The following is a 24,988-nucleotide window of genomic DNA, read 5'->3' on the forward strand; positions in this document are numbered from 1 at the left end:
CACCTCAGACAACAATGGCCAGGGTGGGCTCTGCCTGCGTTGCTAGTTTGCTGTGTCTGTCCCTACCCAGAAAAATCATCTATCTCGAAAGAATGACAAAACAGAAAGAGAAGAGTGCGTTCGGCTACCTCGGAGGCATTCCCCCTCCCTTCTTAATCTCTAATTCCTCATCGCGGTCCAACGATGAACCTGCCAACCATCAAGTTCCTGTGCAAGTTATTTTATTTCCCGCAGCCCCTCCACCTGCCGGGGCGGTGTTCCACGCACCCCAGACTTCCCTCCGGCGACCCCCCGCGGGCTGCAGCAAAAACGGGGTGCTTCGGCGGGGCGGGGGCGGACGGCTGCCGTGGATCTGGCCGGCTACAGCCGCAGCTCGGTGGCCTCCGATTGGCCACGACGCGGGCGGGGAAGCTCGGCGGAGGAGGGAGGCGGGGGCGAGGGCGGCGGCGGCGGCGGTGGCGGCGGCAGCGGGCGGGGAGGAGAGGAGAAGAGAGAGGGCCGCGCAGCCTGGCAGCGCGTGCGGCGAGCGCGGGGAGAGCGGCGGTGGCGGCTGCGACTCGCGTCGGTCGCGCTCGCTGAGGCCGAGCAGGGTGCGCGGGCGGCGGCGGCGGCGGCGGCGGGGGGTGGGGCGGCGCGCGCGAGTGAGCGGCGCCGGGCAAGGACCGGCAGGCGGGTGCTGGCGCGCAGGCACCAGGGGCGGCCGCGGCGGCAGCTGCGCCGGACGGAGCCGGGGCAGTAGCGGCCGCGCCGACCCCCGACCTCACCCCCGCGCGGCCGAGGCCAGAGAACAGTCTCCAACTCTCCGGGGGGCCGGAAAGGGGGCCGGGAAGCGGCCCTCAGCCCCCACGCAGCAGAGGCTCCGGGCGGCGGGACTGCTGCCCTTTGTGGGCGCTGCGCGCACGGCCCGAAGCGCCCTCCCCGCGGCGCTCTCCTCGGCATCTTCGTCTTGCAGAGCGGCCCTGGAGAGGGGACCCAGAGGAAGCAAAGCCACGAGCCCGAAACCTCGCGTTGCGGAGCTCCTGGGGAGCGCCAGCCGCTCCACTTCCACCGCCGCATCCTACACCGGCCAAGGTCCCCGCCGCCTGCATCCCTCCCGGCTTCCGCTGCGCTTAGGGCCGGAGCCTAGCCGCCTGCGCTGCCACCGCGGCCGCCTACACACACACGCACACACTCTTTCTCTCTCTTTCTCCCTTTCTCACACCCTCACACGCACGCCCGCCTCCTCCCCCGCCCCCTCCCCAGCTTCTTGATCTCTCGGTCTGTTTTATTACTCCTGGTGCGAGTCCCGCGGACTCCGCGGCCCGCTATTTGTCATCAGCTCGCTCTCCATTGGCGGGGAGAGGAGAGCAGCGGTGAAGGGGGTGGGGTGGGGAGGGGAAGGGAAGGGGGTGGAAACTGCCTGGAGCCGTCTCTCCGCGCCGCTGTTGGTGCTGCCGCTGCTGCCGCCGCCGCCGCCGCCGCCTCCGGCTCCTCGCTCGGCCCCTCTCCGCCTCCATGTGCCGGATAGTGGGAGCGCCGCGGACCCTGCTGCCGCTGCTGGCGGCCCTGCTTCAGGTACGCGGCGGTCTCCGCGGGCCGGGCCGCGGGCGGGGTGGGGCGGGCGGCGCCGGGTCCCTTTGTTCCCCGCGCCGCTGCGGGGCCAGGCTGCGCACCCGGGAAGGGAGGTGCCGCACCGCGCGGTCGGGAGCTGCGCAGGCACGAGGCTCGGCCGGGCTCAGGGGCAGGGCTGGCCGGGCCGGCTGGTCTCCCGCGCCATTCCCGGCGGGTCCCGAAGGAACAGATCGCGGGCCCCCTCTGCTCTTCACTCCTGGCCGGGCGAGCTTGCAGGGGGTGTCTCCAGGCAGCAGAAGGGTGAGGCAGGATAGCTCCCAGGTTTTCCAGTTTTCTACGCTTCTCGCCCCTGGCTTTGCACTTTGCTCCAATTTTTTTGTTTATTTTTGCAGGGATGGGTCGCGAGTTTGCAGTAGGAATTCTCACTCTCGTGTCTTAGTTACGGGACGTGCCTCCACCCCACCCCACCCTGGCACCCGCGCGCCTCCCGGTGCCCGAGGGCTCCACTGTCCTATTGTCTTTACCCCAGCCCAGAGTTGCCTTCTGTTCTTGTTTTCTTGCCCTCACTGTGTTCTTTGTCGGTCCCACCTGGAAAGAAAACCTCATCCCGTTGCCCCGAAGAGTCTATACGGGCCGGGGCCTCCGCACTCAGCCCCTGGCCCCGCACGCCCCTTATCCCGGCGGGCGGGGAGAAGTTCCGTTACTCGGCTATTATTCCTCTCCCTGTGTACGCTGTCTCTGCCCTGCGTGCGTCCACGGGGACGCCTTAGCGAGGAGCCTCTGCACTTTTCACGCTTTCGGGAGAGCGCCAGACAGCCTCTTCATGGAATCAGTACTAGGAGGCTCCTCCGCGGCAGAAAGCACCTGCTTCAGGCAGGTCGCAGGCTTTTTTGCCACTCCGCGCCATCGGTCTCCAGCCCGGCGGACCGCCCAACTTTCCCGCGGCGTCCGGCGGGGGGATACCCCGAGGCCCCTCCCGTCCGCCGACCGGGTCCCGGGAAGCTACGCCGCGCGCCGCAGCAGGGCGGGGGTACCGAACATGCCCCCGCACGCTATGGGTTCCAAAGCTGCTGCAGGAGAGGGGCGTGTCCACACTGAATGCAGGTCAGGGTCCCCCGGGAAATACACCGGGGGGGGGGGGCGGGCAGCGCACCCTTGTGGCTGGGGGTGGCCAGCGGGTGGCCGCTCTGAAAAGTCCGGGTGCGGCTCGGAAGTGCCGTGGCGCCGGGGGCGGCCCGGGCAGGGACAGATGGTGCCGATCGCCCCCCTCCGTGGTCTTCATGGGTCAGGGCCTGACGCGCTCCGGCCGCGGGGGGACTGTGGGCGCCGGGGGCGGGACGAGGTCGGCGCCCGCGGTCTCTCACGCTTTCTCCCGCCGCCCCCTAGAGGGGTGTGGGCAGAGGCCGCTGGAGCCCTGTCCATGGTGCGCCGTGGAGCGGCGCGCCCTGCCCTGCTCTGCGCTTTCCTCCCCCAGGTTGTGCTTTCCAGCTTTCTGGCTCGCTCTCTTTTCTCTGGCTTCTTGGACGCCCGGGTCCCGTCTTTCCTTTCTCCTTTCTTGGGTTTCTCCTTTTGTTCTTTCGTCTCCTGCTGGTCTTTCTCCCCTTCCCCCACTCGCCAGTCCGCCCTCCTCGGCTCTCTCCGGACTCTGGGGTTTTAGAACTATTAGACTAGTTGTTTTTGGCCTCTGCAGTTTTGGGAAGTGGATGGAATTTCTTTTAACTGGGGGAGGAGACCCGTCAGTCACTTGCTAACAAAAGTATCTCCTGTTATAAAACCGCCCTTTATTCTTGGAGTGCACACTCCTCATTCTTGAACCCTCTTGTCACTTCATTTATTGTTTCTTCTTTTCAAATGGGGTTTGCTAAAGAGGTTAGACTGAAGGGGAAGAAGGAAAAAAGTGATACTTCAATTGTTTGAAGTTAGGGAGAAGGCGAGATAAACTTAGGAATCCTACGGACAAAAGACATTTTCCTTCTTTTTTTTTTTTTTTTTTTTTTTTTGAACAGGAAATGTCATAGATCAAAAAAATCTTATTTTTAAAAGTATTAATTTTGAACATCATTGAGTGGTCTCACAAATTTACAAAGAACTTTTAATAAATTTTCAGAGTGTGAGTCCAGCAGTAGATGGCATGTTTACTAACTTTTTGATCCGAAAGTAAGTTTTAATTGAATACTGTGCAGGGAAGTTGTTGGTCATTAATACCATGGGGCTAAATTTGGTACCGCTGGAGCAATCCCATTTCCTCTTAGTCATCCGCCTTGAAGTCAGGTATGAATTTTGTAAGTCATTTTCTTTTTTAAGCATTTAAAAAATAGCATTTATAAACGGCAAATAAAGTGCTTATCTTTACCATTGTATGTCCTTTCTCAGTTTCTTCTAGGATGTTACCTTGACTTTTGTAAACCCCCAGGAAAGGGGAAAGTATAACTTTGTCATCAAGTTATTTAGCAGTCTCCTAATTCATAGGTGCAAGTCAAGCAGTAACATTGAATGACAAGGTCATTAGGAGTGGAAGCAGAGCAGTTTATGCAACATGAGTTTTAGGGTTAAGTGCACCATGTGGATTGTACAACTGAGATTAGAAATGTCTTTGTGCTAATGGCCTGCTTTACACACCAGAATAACAAAGATCTATCTGCAAGGTGAAAATGGCCCCTCTGCAGTCATCTGCTATTAAAAGTCTATTCTTTTCTTTTCTTTTCTTTTCTTTTCAGTCAGACTAAGAAGACAAGAGTTTTAGGAAGGTGAATGAATAGATTACTAAGGTAGATATAGAGCAATCTTATTTTTTTTCAGACCAGTCAAAAAAGAATCATTAAATAATCAAAAGAACTTCATGCCTTTACGTGTTAACTGAAGTATCTCTTGTTTTACTTTGAACATTTTTTTTACTTTCAGAGATTGTTTATTAGTTTAGTTATCCTATTATATTTACATGATTCTACTCAATTTTGCACATTGTGGTATTCAGCTTTAAGATTTTTCTCTATTCTTCTTCATTTTAACTTATGGCATTAGCATTGTCCTTTACACTCAAAATGAAAAAGCAGAAATTGAGCATTAAATTTTACTGATCAAGGGATATCACAAAGTTATGACAAGCTTCCCTTTTAAATTATACAAGTGACTTTCAAGGCCTTAAATAGATTTATCATCAGACAAAAAAAAAATCAATTTTACTTCTACTACCTACCCAGTAATTACTAGACTAGAAACCTGTTTTGTTTTTCTCATTCACATTGTTCTAATTTAAATACACTTGTATGGGTTATGAAGCATCAAGGACATCACCTTAATGTTTATAGATCCTCTGGATTCTTAGTTTTATCACATAGGTCCTGCTCTCAATTGTGGATGAGGGTATATGAAAAAAGATGCATAAACCATATGTGATTTTTACCTGTTAGGTGTATAGACTTTGAAGAGATTAATTTTCAACACCTGAAACATATAAAAAGAAACTTTATTTTAGGATGTAGAAAATCAAGGATGCAGTAATCATTTTAAGCACAAAAAATGTTTATTCCCAGTGTTTATTTGATTTTCATGTGTCTTTTAACAACTTCTTGTGAAAGTAAGGAAAATTAACATAGTTGGTGTTCACAGTTTATTCTGCTTAGTGGCTACAGTTACAGATATCTTTGCCCTTTTCTTATCTTGTAGCGTGTGGTCATTACTCATAGATGGCGCATTGCAAGCATACTAGGTGTGATCTGGAAAACAATAATTTGTGCATCCTAAGATATTTTATCCTAAAATATTTTATGGACATATTTTAAAAGTATATATATATATATATATACACACACACACACATGTATATATACATGTATATGTATATATAATTTGTTAGGCCCCAATTGCAAGTTCAGAATTTACATACAGATTGTACTTTGTGACTTTCATACCTTCATGGAGTCTGCTCTGACCTTCATTAAAAGTTCAGACTGAGATTTTAAGAGGAAATTCTTTTTAGATTGTATTTTTTACATATAGAGACTAAAGTCTTCTTTGAACAGATTATTTTGGTGACAGTGTATTGCACCAAACTGTCCTTAATTTCCTTTTTCATTAAAAATTCTCACTTCTTAAATTTGTTGTGCCTCATTAAGCTTTAGCGTTATTAATCGGGAAATGTCAAGACTTAAAGTAACAGTAAATCTTGCTTTAAAATACCTTAAAAAAATCCTGAGTGAACTCAAATCCCCATCCTGTTTTCAAAGGGATATTCGTAAGTTAGAAGAGTGATTTTTAAAGAAAAATCCTAGCTGTTATTTAAGAAACGTAATGTTTATGTATATACTCTACCGTTTTGCCCAAGTTAACATTATTCAAATTTGTTCCTTTGGCCCAAATACAAAAAGTAATCAAGTTTAAGCACTGCACAGACTTGTGGTGAATTTTGTCAATCATTTAAAAATTACATAGATTTGGAGTTTGGATTTTGTCATTTGAGTATTTCCTATCTGCCATTAGTATACCTTCTAGAAACCTAAGTAAGCATTTTCAAGTTGGGTTAAGAACTATTAAGTTGAAATGTAATTTGTATCAACACATCATTATGCCTCACATTTCTGTCTTTCCTTACCAAAAACTTATTTTTATTTTAATTTTTTAGCAAATTATCTCAATTTATTCGAGCAGATGCTAGTCTTCCTGTATTTAACTAAATGTAGATAAGTTTTGATTAACCCTATTCATGCCAGGGAAGAGGTATATACAGATAAATGTTTTAGTTAGAGCCATATCTTCTCCATAGAGAAAGTGATGTCCTTAAAGTACTCAGAAGAAGGTGAATTCCAGAGCTAAATGGGACCTTTTAAAAGATTTGGATTTAAGGATTACAATTTATGTTATCACAGAGTTTTTGAAAGGAAAATTTAGGTTATAAATACATGCTTCTCAGTTCTTATTTCTTGTTACTCTCTTTCATACTCAGTGCACTTCCTTGTCTGAATTTCCACTGTACTTATAGCCCCTAAGCCCTTGGATTGCATGTATATGTGTGTATATACATATACATATATATATACACACATATATATACACATATATATATACACACACATATATATATAGACACACATAGACATATATATATACACACATATATATATGTGTGTATATATAGACACACACACACTATATGTATGTAGAGGATTGCTATCTACATATGTGTCTCCTGCAATATTTATCACAGTTTAGCATAAAGTGTCAGTCAATAGCTAATTAATACCTTTGTGTGTGTGTATCATCCAAGCTGATTTGGGCATCAAAAGTATAATAATTTTGCTCGGTGCAAATAAGCTGCTGTTACATAACGTCAAGGGCAAGAGCTAGTGTCAAAGGCAGAAAGCCTGGGGTTCTAATCCAGTCCAGATGTAGTTTACTCCCTTAAACTCTCATGACCTCATTTTCTTCAATAGTAAAATATTGGGCCTGGTTGGATAAGTTGATCTCTCAGGGACTTTCCAATTCTATGACTCTTGAGGCTGCTTAAAAATATCCCCCCAAATTATTCCTTTATAAAGATTTTGGAATGACTTTAATTTTTAACCTAAAATGGAAATATTTTCATATTATCTGAGTGGTAGAATGTCATTTTTGAGGGTCATTAACAATAGTTTATTATATATGGTAGGTTAGAAATCATCTGTATTTTTTATATGTTTGACCTTTAAAAATAATTTTTTTTCATTGACTATGTTGCATTTACCACTAAAAGTAAATTATATTTTTGGGTTAGACTTAAAGGAAGGGAGAGTGTGATACTACTAAGAATAAAAATTATTCCTTTTATTCCTTTTGTACTTTTATGTTTCTTTGAGAGAAGATAGCTTCCATGAGAACCATTGAATTGAGTGATATGGGTCAGCACTAAAAATATAGCCCATTGACCTAACAAGTCCTTCTCTAGTTATTTTTCTGCAGGTATGTCTGTAATCATGGCATACACATGAAGCGTTGTTTATACTTACCAAGGATTGGATTTGTTGAACTCTGAATGTCATTAGTAGGAAATGACTTAATATATTATGTGTAATATGCAGTCAGATTTGAGAACCCTTACTATGTGGAATAAAGCATTTTTAGTTCTAGTTCCAAGGCAAAAAAAAAAAAAAATGATTGTTAAACCACCCAATGTTTTTGGCATAGGCACATACCTAGAAAACCTTCAGAGAAGGGCAGCCAAAGTAATCAGTGGGATCTACATGAGATATCGGACAAAGACCATTATAGAAGTTATAACAAAAGAATAGGAAAGCAAGCAGTGTATGAATAAGATGAATATGACCTAAACTAACAGTAGAATGTCCTAAAGTTTGGCTGAGAAGAACCTATAGCAGGTAGCAGGCTGAGCTTCAAGTAGGTCCAATTGGAGTTTGGCCAAATTAATGGGTAGTTAAATAATAGATTAGTCTCTATGTTGTATCATAAGATGACTACATCGTGCTGCTATTTGTGCCTAAGAGATTTGTTGGTTAAACCATTGTAATATTTCTTACATTCCTTTGACCGAATATTTAATTTTTCATCTGTTCTAGTGGTGAAAGTGGGGTCTAAAGTGTAGTCTAAAGACCTTACTACCATCTACAACTTGAAACACAGAAGAAATTTAGTAAGGGAATCAGATGTTTCGGTCTCCTGCCTTGATTAAATAAAACTATTTAACTTGGGTTTTTCTCAGGTAGCATTGGGAAAATTAACTGTGTAAACAGCCTTTGAAGCAGCTAGAGCGATTTAAAAGGAAGTGCTATTATAAATACAATATGGCAATCATATATAGAGGTGCTTGGAGAAGTGGTTGATCCATGATTGGTTCTTAAGTTTTCTTTTACAAAATATACCTACGTATAACAAAAATAAACAAATAAGTACTTGAGTAAAGATATATACTTCTCTGTATTGTAATTTTAATATTGGTTTTTATGTTAATTTAAAAAATTTACTTGACTATTGCATACTTAATACATATTGTAGTTTTAATATGGGTTTTTGTGTTAATTAAGGGGGCACCTAAGTGGCTCAGTTGGTTGAGCGTTAGACTTCAGCTCAGGTCATGATCTCATGGTTTATGAGTTAGAGCCCCTCATCAGGCTCTGTGCTGACAGCTCAGACCCTGGAGCCTTCTTCAGATTCTGTGTCTCCCTCTCTCTCTGCCCCCCCCCCCGCCATTTGCGTGCACGCTTTCTCTCTCTCTCTCTCAAAAATAAACATTAAAAAAAAAATTAAAAGAATTTAATTACTTGACCATGATGTTTGAAAATATTTATACCCAGATTCCCTTCCTCACATTCTGATATGATGTTTAATGTTTCAGTGGATTAGTAAAAGAAATTAGTAAAACAAAAAGGTTAACTAAAGGGGCATAATTTAGAATCTGTATTATTCCAGAAATTGCTGGAAATAGAAATGTGGAGTGACCATTTTTCTCCCTCATGAAAATAAATTTTTAGCTTATTCACCTTTCTTCTGTTGTATCAAATACTGAACTTTTGTACTGCTTTCAGTAAGGATGGCCCTTCAGATTTTTTTCCACATATGCAGTTTAAGACCTCTCACAATTTATTTTATTTTTATTAATTGTCAGTAGGTCATTCATGTATCTCTGAAAAGCACATATACCAGAGAAAACCATTGAAACTTTAGATACTTGCTGCCACATCTTCAAATCTTTCTTTTCTTCTTCTTCTTCTTTTTTTTTTTTTTTAACTAATGTCTGGTGGTACTAAATCTTTAAAATACAATATTTTTAATTTCAGTGAAGGAAACTAATATATTGTCTCTGTTAATTATTTCTGTAACCCTGTGAGAGAGGTGGTTTTATTCCCATTTTAGAGTTGATGAAAGTGGAACTCAGACAGTTTGAGTAGTTATTCTGAGAATCCAAAGTAAAACCGTATCTGTCAGAGTAGATGGAGTTTGACTGCAAAACACATGGTTTCCTCCCTCTGTCAGGGGCCGGGACACTTTTCATATGGTACTCAAAGAATGAACATCACATTAGAGAGGAATTTCAATTTTTCTTTACCGAGTTGATAAGATTTTTTTTTCAGTCATCAACTTTTGAGTTATATTCTCTATTAATTTTGACCTTAAATATTTTTATTTATGTTGGCATCTGAAGCCAAAATGTAATGCTTGGTTAGGGTTTTCACTCACTTTAAAAATGTTATCTTAGAGAAAGAAGAAAATATCATAGTGAAATGATTCAAAATCAGTTTTATAATATTCTTCAAATTGTCTTCATAAAAAAATAATATGCTGATAACTGCTCAAAAAAAAATTTAATGGGTGAATCCTGGAACTTAAAAATACTTCCTAAGAGCCTAGAAGCCCTCAGACTATGCATGTTTTTTCTTCTTTTTTTGATACTATTTTTTTTTAAGCGTTCTTTTCTGTGAAAATAAATTCAAGAGACTCCAAGTTTTGAAATATGTTTAGCGGCACATTTTCCATGTTTGGATCATCTGAATTACCTTTTATCCCACAAATGAAATTATTTGGGGTCTTTTAAAATATACATGTCACATCTTGAAAGGACCGGCTGTAAAAGATTCATGTGAATGTTTTGTGGAGGGACCAAGTACAGACATGGATTTGTTTGCTGAAGAGAAAGCCTAGAACTATTTGGTTTGTAACTTGACCTATTGTAACTGGGCGGATACAGTTGGCTTGACTGTAATCTCCAACAAGATGTTTGTTGGTTGGTTGGGAAGCTATTAAGTGAACTCTGAAATAAATGACTAAAAAGCCATTAATTTATATTAAGTTTAAAGGGGATATAATCCACTCCCTCTGCTTAACATAAATCTTTAAACTAGAGACTGTGACCACTTTAATTTTTTTTTCTTTTGTTGTCTTAATTGGTTAACACAAAAGTTCAAAGTCTAGAGTTCATTCTTTGTGGCTTTCTGGTCCAGTAAATAAAGAAAAATGTGTTTCCTGCAGCAAAATATTAGCATTTTGTGGATCCTTTAGCATCCACCCCCAGTAGAGTCCCATTTGGTGCTAACGTGTTCAAAGTTAACTTCTAACGTCCTGCTTCCATTGTACTGAAGAGAATTCAAAATTCAGATTTGACACACACATAAATATACACGCTCGTACTTTATAGAACTATCAAATGCATATAGAAAAGTGCTCATAAGTAGATAGCCTGCTGAATGTTCATAAATTGAACGCTATTGAATCAGCACCCAGTCAAGACACAGCATCACCAACACCGCATGGGTACCCTCCTCCAATTTTAACCATTTTCCAGTGCTAAGTATTTACTTGACTTCTGCCTCATAACATCTATTACTTTTGCTTATTCTTTATGGAATCTTTGGATTTTATGAAATCATATACTGTATTCCCTTTTGTGTCTGGTATCTTCCACCCAGTTTGTAGGATTGTCCATATATTTGTGTCATAATATTTTAATAGCCAGGAATCAGGAAAGATTCATGGATGTTATAGAAATATCCAGGAAGTTAAGGAAGTTGAACATTGATTTAAAAAACAAAAAACAGAGTGATTGTTTCACTGCAGCTGAAATTTGCTTGCATACTTCCGGTTTGTCAAGCCATGAAACACCTTTTGTGGGGTTTCCTACTCAGATTTCTTCTATAGTTCTTGCAATTTTGGCAGTATTGTCTAGCCAAAAGCCAAAAACATTGGGAACTCAGTAAGTTATAGCCTCTATCAGGAGGAGGGTGGAGGCAAAGAACTAAATGTCTTTTTGATTTGAAGTCTTCAAGCAGAAGGTTTGGGTGTTAACAGAGTCTAATCTTTTCATTGATGCTTCTTAATACCTTCTCTGAGCTTACTAGTGACCCACTTCTCAATGAGGTCTTACCCAGATTTATTTTTAATTTAAAAAAGGTTAAATCGGGGGGTTATAATGCCACAAACTGCTAGTTTTCCAGCTGTTTAGTGCATCTTTGGGTACAGTTGACCCTCTTTTCTGTTTGTATAGCTTTTTTAAAGGTCTGAGAGGTTGTCACAAAGGATGCAGAGAGCCATGTTTATGCCAAGATCCTTCTTTCTAGGGACCTTTTCTCTCTACTTATAATGGTTGGTTAGTAGATCCAGATTCTAGGTGTAGGATTCCATGCATATTGATGAGGACTAAAGAATCAAATTCTGGAGGTAATGACCCACCAAAGGTTTGTTTGCTTCAAGGCAGCTCTAATTTATTTACATTCTTACACACATGGACTTTATTTTACAATATTTAAAGAGATGGTACTTTTTGCGTGTCCTTAGCTTATTGATATATAATTTGTATTTCACTTGTGATTTGCTCCTACACATAGTTTTTCTCCTGTGAAAGTAATTGTTTACGTATGGTATTTGTGTTTTTGGCATTAGATTTTATTTACAGTTCTGTCTTTTCTGTTTGACAAATACTAAGAACATTTGGGGAGACTATCATTATCACTGATTTAATTTACAAATTGATTTATAGTTAACTTTTTTGTAAATGAAACTGAGATATCCATGATTTGGGTTAGGGTCTTCCCTTTATTTGAGGCTGTCTCTATGAAGCAATGTTTAAAGGGGGTATACTGGTATATTTAAATGTAGACGACAAGGGACTGTCTGCAGATGGCTTATAACATTTTATGACCTAAAATAAAGGCATCTTGGAAAACGGTGGGGTTACTTTTTAAGTATTTGCATTTTTAATGGATATTGTCATGATTCTTATTTCTTATTTTGCAAAGTGTTGGTTCTTCTGTACACACACACACACACACCATGTGTTTCTGGAATACTATTCTGGTATGTGCCAATATAAAAGTTGAGACCATCCACCTCCAAACCCAGTCTTCTCAAACCTCACGCTGTATCAAATTGTATTTATTGGTTTATATTTTCACATTTAGATATTTACTTATCTGAAATTTCTTTTTGTATGTGGTATGAGCATAGTGAGTCTTGCTTTCTTTTCCCCACACATAAAACACGTACACCCTAACACATGAGTGGCCATCAATTTGTCAAGTAAAATTTCTTCTTCTGAACTGAAATGCCTTTATTAAGTTTAACATTTCCATAGACGTTTGGTTCTTGTTCTTTTTCCTTTTTAATTGTACTGATTTAGTTGCCTAGGGAGGCAGTAAAGCACAATGGTTAAGAATGGGGTCTCTGGAGCTAGTTGACCTGTGATTGTGCCCCAATTCTGACACTTGGTTGTTATGTGAACTTAGACAACATGACATTTTTATGATTGTATCTATAGTAAGGTGTTATTAACGAAAAGCAAGTGGGTTAATATATAATATATACACATCACTTTAAAAAGTGCTTCCATACAGTAAGCAAGATTTAAGATCTTTAACTGAAGACTTTGAGGCATAGTCATTACCACTGTTTTGTACAAACACAGTCAAGGGATCATTTAATTATTTGAATAAATGTGAGCTCTTGAGATGTTCAAAGATTTGTTCTGTGTTCAGCATTATAGCAAGATAACTTGTAACTCTCCACCAGTGTCCCTTAGACCCCACTGGGAAGCCACACTGAAGGGCACACATTTTAACATTCCTCCTTAAATTCTAACAGATGTTGTCTAGGCTGCTAAGATTAGGGAAAGGGGTTAATATATATGGAATGTTATTCTGCCAGCAATTTGATTTGGGAATTACAGGTAATCGAACAGAAGCTATTCTGGTGTCTTTCAGGTCTGTCTCTTTGCTTCTGTGATTTAATTCTTTAATATTCTGATATTGGGGTGTGTGTGTGTGTGTGTGTGTGTGTGTGTGTGTGTGTGTGTGTGTTTTGAACTAGCCTGGAAGGAACCAGAGTAAGTTACTGATCTCTGAATGCTTTTAACATGATGATGCGGACCTAATAGAGAGGAGGGGGTTGAAGGTACTGTTGGTTGATACTGTGGCACAGAATCTGCAAAAACAGAGTGAAGAATCATTGTTCTTATGGATGCTAATGATTTATTGGTGATTACATGCAGGAAATGTTACTTTTAACTCAGTTTCATCCTATCCTAATAATAGCACATCATTTTTGAGTAATTACTATGTGCCAGGCACTGCTCTAAGTACTTTAAGTGTATTAACTCATTTAACTCACAAAAAAATTATACTTATTTCATATATGAGGATACCAAAGCACAGATAGTTTAAAATAAGGTGCCCAAAGTGATTTTGTTAAGGGGAGTTCAAATGCCAGAAGTCTGATGTCAGAACCTATGTTCCTAGGTTTGGTATTTATTTGAATGCAGGTAAAAAAATTAAGGCAGGATTTTATTTTATTTTATTTTTAGTTTTCTTAAGTTTTTTTTTAAAATTTATTTTGCAGAAGAGACAGGAGGTGGGGAGGGGCAGAGAGAGAGGGAGAGACAAAATCCCAAGTAAAGAATCACAGGCTGTCAGCCCAGAGCCCGATGAGGGGCCTGAAGTCATGAACCATGAGATCATGACCTGAGCCGAAACCAAGAGTCGGATATTAACTGACTAAGCCACCCAGGCACCCCAAGGCAGGATTTTAAAGTTTATTTGTTTTGTATGAGAGAGAGAGAGAGAGAGAGAGAGAGCGCGCACAAGTGGGGGAGGGGCAGAGAGAGAGAACCCCAAGCAGGCTCCATGTTATCAGTGAGGAGCCTGACTCGGGTCTTGATCTCACGAACCGTGAGATCCTGACCTGAGCCGAAATCAAGAATTGGACGCTTAACCGACTGAGTCCTGAGGCTCTCCTGAAGTTCAACCTTTTAGAAAAACCTCTTTTTTATTTTAAAATGTGGTATTTGTAGAGGAGTATATAAAGCATATATGCACAGTGTAAAAAATAATTAAAGTACACAAATATGCAGTGTAACTATCAGACTGGTTAAGAAGTGGAATATTGCCAGTACCTTGGAAGTCTCCAGAATACTGTTTCCATTCCCCTCTTTCCCCCCAGAGGTAACCACCGTCTTCATTTTTCTAATAATTATTCAATACTTTTGTTTATAGTGTTACCATTTATGTGTATATTCCATATATATAAGGGAGAAGAAATGTGTTTATGTAAATGTATATGTATTATGCATTTATGCATTAGTGTACCATGCATATGTGTGTATTTATGCATATTGTGTGTATATATTTATGTGTGTGTGTACATATATCTAAAATGTATTTCTTATGACTTATGTGTAGCATTCTGTAAGATTCATTCATTTGAGTTAATGTAGTTATAATTTGTTCATTTTCACTGATCTAGGGCATTGCACGCTAAGAATATGGTAGAATTTACTTATTCAACTTATTGTTGATGGGTTTGTGTGTGCGGTTGCAGAATTTTGCTACTAGGAACATTCTTGTACTTCCCATTGGGCGTTAACTGTCAGGGATACTCCAGGACTTCGTTTCTCAAACTTGAGTTTGTATAGAATCACCAGAAAGTCTATTAAACATAGACTCCTGGCCCCACCCTCTGAGCTTCTGATTCAATAAACTAATGGTGGAGCCTGAGAATTTGTATGTCTAGCAAGCTCCCAGGTGATGGAATGCTGGACTGTTCTGGGATATGTACCAAGGAGTAGAATTGCTGGGTTGCAAACCAGAATTTTTTCCAAATTAGTCTACCAGCGCCATGTACATTTTTGTTTTTCCATAATTCTGTTTGTGTTATAGTCAAACAAAAAATTTTAACAGTCTAGTGGACTTTATAATCATATCTGGTTGGTTTCCATTTTCATTCTCCTGGTTACTAATGAGTTGAAGATTTTTCTTTTTATGTGTTTTGGCCTTTTTCTCTTCCTTGAGGTGTCTGAATGAATCCTATAGATTCAGATGAATTTTGTAATTTGTCTATAGCCTGGCCTATTATTAGTGCCTGTTCTTTTTGCCTAACGTTTTCCATCATGGCTCATGTGTTGTGTTGTCGAGGATTGTGAGCCTTCTTGAAAGCTGACTAATGTAATTAAATGTAGTATTTGCTAAGTGCTTACTATGTGCCAAGCCAAGGTCTTCACCTGCATTGTCTCCTGTAATCCTCACATCAGCTCCCTGAGATAGGAAGGCATTATCATCACTATCCATTTTACAAATGTCTGAATGAAGCCTGGCTTAACCCATTCACTCAAAGGCACACCTCTAGGATGTGGCCATTGAGGACTTGAACAGTGTTTTGCTCTGCTGGTAACAACCAGTTCCTTGGAAGTCTGCAAGAATAGAGCAGCAGGAACAAGATAAGCCTGTCTATTCTAGATTTTGAAGGTTGCAGCCTGGAAGAGAATTTGGACTTTAGAATCAAGACTTGAAGGATTTTAGTTTCAGGGAGCAACTTTGGCCTTAGGAATGGGAAAATTTAGTAGACTGAGCCAGAATTAGGGTAGTCTACCATGGAAGTAGGCAGTTTCTGTCACTGGTCACATGGCCCCTTTGTGGTGATTTTAAGACATGCAAGTAGCTGAAGGATGGTTGACAGTTCTGTGAATTGCCCTGTTTTTCCTGACCCAGCATTGTAGGCACTGAGTAATTCAGAGGTACGTGTGACTTTCTGTTCCCAGCACCTGGGTTACCCCAAGCACTTGAAGAGACTTGGCTGTCTGCTCTTAGACCTTCAGCATTCAGACATTCTGGTGGGCTTGTGACCCTGCTGGTGGTATAAAGATGTTATGAAGCCTGGCCTGGTTTTGACCTTTCAGCCTTGGCCTTTAAGAGTATTCAGTAATATTGAGACTTTGTATGCAATTTGAGTGTCTTTGAAGAAACCTAGTAATTGGTGCTTCTTATCCATCTAAGTTCTGGACAATTAAGGTAAAACAGTCAGCAGATCGAAAGCCAAAATACAACCTTTATTGCTGACAAAGACAGGGGTGGAGAATGTGGATTAAATATGTATGATCTTCGAATTAATTTCCCCCTTGCCTCCCATCTTCAGCAGTCCTGGGTGAGGGCCAGCCTCCTACCTGGGGACCCTGCTCTTGTAAGTTCCCCTGCAGCATAACTATATCTGCACTGAGTAGGCAGGCTGGCTCCCCACAGAAAAGAGGTAATGAAGGTACTGGACTCTGTATGCCCAGTTGTTTCACACGAACCTGCCAGAGAGGTCGATGTAGGTCAGCAGTGCTATTGCTAGTGTAGCTCCCTCTACTTGAAAGTAGGGAGTAAGGGTTCCATTAACAGTTGGACTAACTGTTGAACTTATGTTCTTAACTACCAAGCATGTGCTCATCTGGAAGTGTGGCAATCACCCACAGAGAGGGAGATGGGCCTCTGTCAGGTCAGTCTTACTTCCAACCTCATGAGGCCTTGGAAGATCAATAGCTTTACTTTTTTAAGAGTCCTTAAACCTAATGAGGCACGCGGGATGATCATAGCAGTAATTGCATAGCCTACAAAGTTAGAAGGCAAACCCATCTTGATCCTAGAAGATTCATCCCAGGCACAGTTATGACCCCATGGCCTGTCTCTAAGTGTCCCAAAGACCACAATAGAGAACCCAGGGTATCTGAGGGAAAGACTCACAGTGGGTGGAGAAAACCTTCTTTGGTTCACAGGCTTACCCAAATGCAAATCAGGCTAAGCCTCTTGTCTATAATCCTTGACCTTTGAAGGAAACACAGAGTTCAAAGGGGAAATGAATGCTTATTAAAGCTATTGAATATTCTGGATGAGAAAGAAAGGCACCTCAAAGAAGACAGGGATTGCCACCATCGGATGTTTCCGAACCTTGCACATAGCAGTATCTCAAATGCCGGCTTTCTCAAAGATAACCCAGAATGCATGGGTGGATCCCCTCTCCCCAGGTAAGTACAAAGTCCTTAATATAACCTCCAAATGGGAACCTCTCCCTGATGAGTTTTGGTTTACAACCAACACATTCAACCTCCTACTTTACGTTTCCCTGTGAGCCTCTTGAGACTGACAGCCTGGTGCTGTCACCAGTGTGGGCTCTGTCGGGTAGGTGGCTGTGGGACATAGTGTCTTGGGAGCAGACGTTTTCAGTCTCTCGCCACTTGCTGTGGAGTTGCTTTGGCCAAAAAGGCCATCTGCAAGGCAGGAATTCTCCTTCATTTGTAAAGACCAGTCGGGACCTCTTGGTGGAAACTGATCCTTGAGCCTGTGGACCAGTTATAAGAATCCAAGTTGCGCCTTCGTTTGCGGCTGACTGCAGACCAGAAGTGGAGTCGGCCAATCCAGCACTGCCTTCTAGACCTGAGATTAATAATTTCAAGTGAGAACCTTGATAGGGTTCTGGAATTCAGTGTCTCTTAAAAATAGCAAATATTTTTCTGCTCAGTAGTCTTTAGGCAGTAGATGTTGAAATAATCTCCCTTTTTTGTGCTTCAGCTGTCTCTGCGTCTTTAGCCAAGGGCCCCTGGACGCCTCCAGCAGTTCTGAGCTGCCTCAGGCCTTTGCCAGGGCCAAGCTGCAGGGGCCCTCACCCAAAAGTGTTCATCATCTGGCTAAGGCCACCACATGTCCCGCCTCTTTTCTGAGATCCTTGGCCTACAGCTTTTCCTGAGGTCCACTGTCACCGGCTCTAGGCCCTACCTCTGTAAACAGCCACTTTCCTGGAGAATAACCACCATAAGTTGTGGTCACACAGCAAGATCAAAATACCCTGTGGTTTAGGAATTAAAGCCTCTTGATGTTAAAAGCTACCTGCCCAACTATAAAAACCAGCCACACTGCACAATCAACGCTGCAAACCATCAAGCTGAAAAACATGCAGGACCATAGTAAAACATCCTTTCTCCCCTGTCTGGAGACCCAGTACCTCCATGAGTATTTTCTTCCCCAAAGTTGGATTCCGTTTTTTATTATTTGCCAAGGTCCCCAGATAGTATACCAAGTGCAAGTTTCTGAAGGGGCCCAATAAATAAGACCTCTCCTCCTAAACCCAGTTCTAAACCAAGTGAAATATAAACCAGCATAGTCAACCGTTGGGAAAGGAAAATATCACAGGGTTCTGATAAGGGCTGCACTGGAGGGTATGGCTTTGGTGGGTTGCTAATGGGGAACCCCAAAATTCCACAGACATGCACACTGAGTTGTAGGCAGTTCTGGATACCCTTCCCTACCCCCACATGCTGCCGGGGATCTGCAAACTCCCAGCATGGAAAATGAGATCACCACCCTTGTTTTTTGTGGCCTGTGACTCCCCAGTGGGAGGAGTAGGGAGCAGGGCTGGGCACCAGCTGCCCAGATTGTTCCTTTGAATTCAGCCTTCAGATAAATTCAGTTTCTCCTTCTCTCTAGGGTAGTAGTTCACAAACTTCTTGATCTTAGGATCCTTTCACACTCTTAAAAATTATTGAGTGCCCCCATCAGCTTTGGCGATGTGGGTAATATCTGTTGGTGTTTAGCAAATTAGAAATTAAACTGAGAAAATTGGATATTTAATTCATTTAAAAATATTAAACCCAGTATATATGTAACATAAATACCAATTATTATGAAAAATAGCTGTATTTTCCAAAGCAGAAAAGTGAAATTCGTGGGAAGAGTAGCATTGTGCTTTTTTATTTTTGTAAATCTCCTTAGTGTCTGGCTTAATAGAAGACAGTTGGATTCCTGTATCTGCTTCTGCATTTACTCTGTTAAGGTATCACACATCACCTAGCCTCTGGAGTATTTCCACTTTACACTTGTGAGAGATTGAGAGTAAAAAGACAAATAATGTTATTTTATTATGAAAAGAGTTTTTGCCTTTTCAGATCACTCTCTTAGAAGGATCTTGGGGACCTGTAGTGCTCCCCAGATCACACTTTGAGAACTGCCACCCAGGGTAGGACTAACTGGTGTATCGGAAAGAGGTGGGAGTGTTAAGAGTTAGCAGAGTTCCTTCCACATGGAAAGAAGTTCTGGAGGAGAGGAAGCATTCCCCCTCTACAGATTACACGGTGAAACTGTCCAAATACCAGCCTTGAATCACTCACCATAACCATGGGTGGAAAAAAATGCTGGTCTTCAGCCCCAGAGTTGAGTCCGGAACTGATGATATTAGCTCTGTAACCTCTGAGTTAGCATGCAGGGCTCATGGGCTTAGTTCTTTATTGCTTCACCTATTAGAACACCACTGGACAGGGTGCTACTGGGAGAACGAGTTCAGGAATGACTTTGAACTCTGATGTTATTGACAGTGCCCTCTTCTCAGTGCAGCACATTTCTGGAAGCTGTGCTGTGAATGTTATTTTCTCACAAGAATGATGGTTATAATTGGGTTGGGTTTATCTTATCAAGGACTCAGAGTTAGATAAATCATCACGATGGCCAGCTATTCAAATTAATTCAGAGTTATGGGGACTGGAAACCATTTTTAAAAAGTGAAACTGTTAAAAAAAAAAAATGAAACCATGCTCCAGGTTTTATGAAACAGGCCTAACTGTAGTTGAATATAAGAGAGTCTGGAATATAGGAAGTGCACAAAGAGTCTATTACTATAGACTGTAATTATTTCCTCATCAGCATCACCTACTGAAAATTAATATACTAATCATGATATGTATTTGCTGATAGTTTTCCATGTGTACTTTTAGAAGAGTTGGAGGGAGGTGGAGGGGCTTTGATTTGGTAGCTTAAAAGAACACATGTTTACGTAAGTTTGAACTGATGTCTTTTCCTCTCCCAATTTTTTTCCCTAGTGTACAGAAACATTGGAATTATTTTATTGACAAATATTTTCTTGTATTATTTTACTGTGATTGTCCTATCACAATCATTTAAGAATCATTTTAGGAAAAAACAATTATAATGGTAGCAGATCCACTCAGTCTTAATTCATATAGGACAAGTTCCAGTGTCTAGGCAGTCAGGTATTCTGTGTCAGTGTGTGTGGATACTTTCTGATGTTTCTGTCCCTGATCCAGCAGTGGGTAAGGGTGGTCCCCAAAGCCATTCGGTGCTGGTTTGAATACCATCCCTAAATTGACTAGTTAAGTGACCTAGGGCAATTTCCTTTCAATTTGCTTCCTTGCTTGCAAAATGGCACTATTCTAGTACCTTCCTCATAGGGTTGTTGTGAAGACTGTTGAGATATAATGCACGGAAAGCACTGAAGTACAGATCCTGGAACGTGGTAAGCTGTCAATAAATATTAGTAATCATCAATACTCAGTATATTTAACATACCTAAGTTGATTATAAACACAGTCTGATGCTAAGTAATGCACTGTTTGATGACATTTTGAACATGGCACATGAGCATATTGCAGTCTCTGGTGAGTGTAATGAACTGATGGGGCAAAATCGATGTAAGCCAGGATTGGTCATCTCTACTGAATTGCCTTAGGCACTTGTGGAACTTTTAATCACAGTTTAATTGCAGGACTGCCTGAGCCACTGTCTCTCGATAGTGTTACACTTTCACAAGCCAAGCCCATCAGTACATGTAGTGTTGTTACCCATTACATTAAGTCCACGACACTTCCTGGTAAACTCGTCTGTGTTTTGGGATTCTGCTGCAGAAGCCTTGATGCCCAGGAAGCCTCTTCTAGCATGGCTGCTGAGATAGGAGATGGCACAGATCTCTGGGGAACTTGGCTTGATATGTGTTTGTATGTGGTCCTAAGCTTTAGCAGGTTCAATTCCTGAGAAGTTGACACGCTATACCACATTTTGAATGTGAAACTCAGATTTTTGTCCACCAAGCTGTTGTACTGTGGTGCTGTCCTCTGGCTGTGAGTTCAGTTTCAGTAGAGTTGTCAGCTTCCATGGCCAGCATTGACACTATAATTTGACTATTTGCCATTAAAAGAAATGAATGTCAGAAAAAATAAAAGTGCTGATGCTAGAGATATTCAAGGACCCATCCTCATAATATAACTGAGGCAACGATGGAAATCACTAGGTGGGTCATGGGGGGGCATTGTGTGGCCTTGGTTGGGGATTCCTTGCATCCAAGCTGGTCTGCATTGTATCATGAAGTTAAAGAGTTAAAGGGCCAGTTTAAAATGCTGGGCTCTCCCTCCAGCATAGTACCTGGCAAATCAAAAAACATCAAAGTGCAGGGTTAAACTTCTGCACATTTCAAGCATGTTTCCAGGGATATGAAATTCAAAGTGTCATCAATGGCATGGCTGACACAGAAAAATATTGAAAGAGTGGCAGCAACTCTTGAATAATCTTAATGTAGCCTCAACATCATGGGTGGAATCCTGTGAAATGTAGAGAATCTGGCAAATGTAATTGTCTGGTGGTAAATTGGATTAAAAATAAAAAATTAGTCATGCAGAATTGGTCTTGAACAGTCCATTATTCTATTACCATGTACCCCATCAACCACTTAAAAAACGTCTTCACTAGTTGTTTATTTTTGCTTATAGCATTTGGAAGACCTAGCCCCATAATAAAAGTATTACTGTGGTTCCCCCCCCCCTTTTCCGTTCCCGACACTGCCCACCCTCACCCCACAAATCACACATCAGGAAGAGGGTTCCACTTGTTTTCTCTTGTACACATTTGTGAATGAATTTTGATTTGTCACTTCGTTTTGTTTTTTTCAGAATTCGTCCTTCACAAAATGCTTGAAAAATATTTCTCAGGCACTCACGTAGCAAAGAAATAAAAGTCTCCACCAAAGAAAACAACAATATCATAATAATAGCTAACCCTTGTTTTGTGCTGAATCACGAGGCTGATCCCCTACTCCAGTAGTAGCAGTAGCAGTGTTAGTAATGGTAGTAGTAATCCTGGTAGTATAGAGGAAGAAGCCAGGGTACAGGTGAACTTCTATAGCTTGTTAAACTCACACAGGCAGTGGAGACGGGGTTTAAACCCAAGCAGGTTTGCTCCAGAGCCCTGAGTCTTAACCACTACACAGATTACTGCCTTTATTCTCATAAAAAGTAAGGGAGAAAAACCAAGTAAAAGGAGGTTTCAGCTTTGTTGACTGCATGTAATAATCTACTTCACAGAACTTAAATTGTTACCAGATTCTGTCTATAGAGTATCTGGAAGGGAAAAAAATGAAGAGATTGATGCTTTGGGGGAAAACATCCAGCTGATTAAATTTGATAACCAAGAGAGCCTGGGCTTTAGTTAGGCGGTCTTCAGAGCCAGGAAGGAAAGATAAAGATTCTATTAGGTTTGGGCTGCTCTCGGATGTAAAATTTGTAGCCAATAATCATAGATAATCTTGATCAAGAAGAAGATGGAGAGGCAAGGAGATTGAACATCCACTGTGGCTTCAGTGGAATATTTAAAAGCTCAGATTTAGGAGTGACTTGGAGGAAATTGGAAAGCGCAGCCAGTGACCGAGGAAGACTATAAAAAAGAATCACGATAACAGCGACCTGAAAGAGTAGTGGACTTAGAGCTGTAAAGCTCACAGTATTGAGACTACAGGAAAATTTCAACGAGACCAAAAGTGACGTCATTGTGAGTTCAGGACCGGAACAGATAGACTAATACTAAGAGGCAAGCAGTACTCCTCAACTCCTATTACACTTCTGTCCTTTCTAGACAAGGAGGTCGATCTTCAGCCTGGGAAGAGTAGAGCGCATACTTGTAAGAGGAAATTGAAACTCAAGATAGGTGAACTGATTGTGTGAGAGCGCAGGGCAGCTCTGAATGAGTTCAGCTCCTCTGGCCAGCATGAATTTCATCCTAGCGGGCCAAGCGGACTTTTGCTGCCTGCTTGGAATCTTTGAAGAATTGTGGAGGGGAGGAAAATCAGTAAAGGATCAGGGATGGAATAATGCCCCAATTAAATGCAAAGGAAAACACAAAATGAAGAAAGTGTCATTTTCAGAGAAAAGAATAGAGAGCCCCATGGCTGACCTAGAGCAGAACTCTGGAACCAGTTTCAATGTTCACATGTACACGGTAGCTAGGAAACAGCCTAGAATTGTTAAAAGCGGGAAGAACAATTGTTTATTGCTTCTTGTTGCTGGTTATTAGGCTCGAAGGCTAGGGCAAACAGGTATGCTGTGCCTGGAGTCCAGAAAGGTTTCAGGAGGTAGATGGGGGCGGATGTGTGACCACCGCCTGCTGCACTGGTACTTCTTAAGTGTACCAGCTTACCCATCACTTGTCTTGAAATTCTGTGTGAGTGAGTCACGGTTTGGACCCAGGAATCTGCATTTTAGAAGAATGTCCCAGATTACTTGCTATGCTGGAGCAAGGTTGGGAACTCAGGAGCTGTAAGAAACATGCCGTGAGTTGGATTTGTGTTGTCATAAGTGCTAATACTGTGACTGCCAACTAATGCATCAAATAACCATGTGCCAGACACTCTCACAAGCGCTTTACACATATGATCTGTTTTAAACCTCACACCTGCCCAATGAGTGGGCGCTGTCTTTATCGTCCATATTGTCTAGATGGGGAACTGTGTCATCTCTGACAGTGTCGGGCAGTCTAGCACTTTGAGAGGCCGTGCTCCACACCACTCTGCTAATAGCCCCTCTTAAGAGGCCTGGCTTAGGGCTCCAGGGTGGTGGGAAGGGTGATGTCTGGGCATGTGTCACACCTTGTCTTCAGTGTCTGAGTAGTGTCTTTATGAAGACTTTGGGGTGCCTCAGACTTTCTAAATGCAGAGAGCTGGAGGGGGGATGACTAAATCTAGGTGGAATTATTAATTTATCACCATCAAATCTGGGAAGATTAAATGTAAATTGCTGCCCCTTGGGGCCCAAAATCAGCTGCAAAGATACTGGAAGCCATGACTTAATCGTTTTCCGGTAAAAAAGATCAGGGTTGTTTGGGTTGACTACAAGCTCAGTATAAATCAACAAGCCTTTGTCTCTGTGGCACCTTTTGCCTGGAATGCCCTTTTCCACTTCCTCCTCTTTCTCCTGGCAAATTTTTAATCATCTTTAAAGACAGAGCCTAAATGTCACTTCAGCTATGGAGTCTTCTTTGATTTCTACAGGCAGATTTATCATCCCATTCTTTCTGCTTCTTTAGCACTTTGTTCTTGGTGTTATAATTTGGTGATTATCTTTCTTAGTTTGTGCCACCCAAGTTCACAGTCACTCAGCTGGAAACGTGGGGGAAGACATCCTTTCCTTTCTCCCTCTCTTCCACCATGAATCCCAGGCCTCACTAAGCCTATCAGTTTTAACTCATATCATACTGATACAATTTCCCTCTTCCTCATTCCTGCAGCCCTGTCCCATTCGTCTGTGTCCTGACTTGTACCCCAGCTGTCACTTGTCACTTCATCCCCCCACCCATTTTCCCACAAAGCATCAGAGACTTCTCTGTCAAATGCAGTCTGCCGGTGCTTAAAATCTGTTCCTGGCTCTTCATAGCCAAGAGGATAACCCCAAGCCCCCAACCATTTATGATCTAACCCTGTCTAACTCTCCAGCCTCAACTTTTGACTTCCTGCCTTGCTTCTTGGACTCCAATGACACTGAACTCATTGTAATTCCCCAGGCAGTATGCTGTTTCTTGCCACCTTGTTCCAGCTCAACAGTGACTGTCTGGGATGGCTTCCCACCCCCCCCCCCCCCCACACCGCCTGGCTACTCCTGGGTTCTGCTTGG

General features: G+C 42.2%; 1 protein-coding gene across 1 annotated transcript in view; it reads left to right on the forward strand.

The window, feature by feature from the left end:
* The first annotated feature begins 1,451 nt into the window (after positions 1 to 1,451).
* The window catches only part of CDH2 (cadherin 2), a 214,340-nt gene continuing 190,803 nt past the window's right edge, over positions 1,452 to 24,988 (forward strand). Inside the window, exon 1 of the mRNA XM_030336771.1 lies at positions 1,452 to 1,554. Within this exon, the coding sequence (XP_030192631.1) occupies positions 1,495 to 1,554 (60 nt within the window). The 5' untranslated portion in view covers positions 1,452 to 1,494. The remainder of the gene's footprint in view (positions 1,555 to 24,988) is intronic.

This window comes from Lynx canadensis, chromosome D3, assembly GCF_007474595.2.
Source record: "Lynx canadensis isolate LIC74 chromosome D3, mLynCan4.pri.v2, whole genome shotgun sequence".
Lineage (NCBI taxonomy): Eukaryota > Metazoa > Chordata > Mammalia > Carnivora > Felidae > Lynx > Lynx canadensis.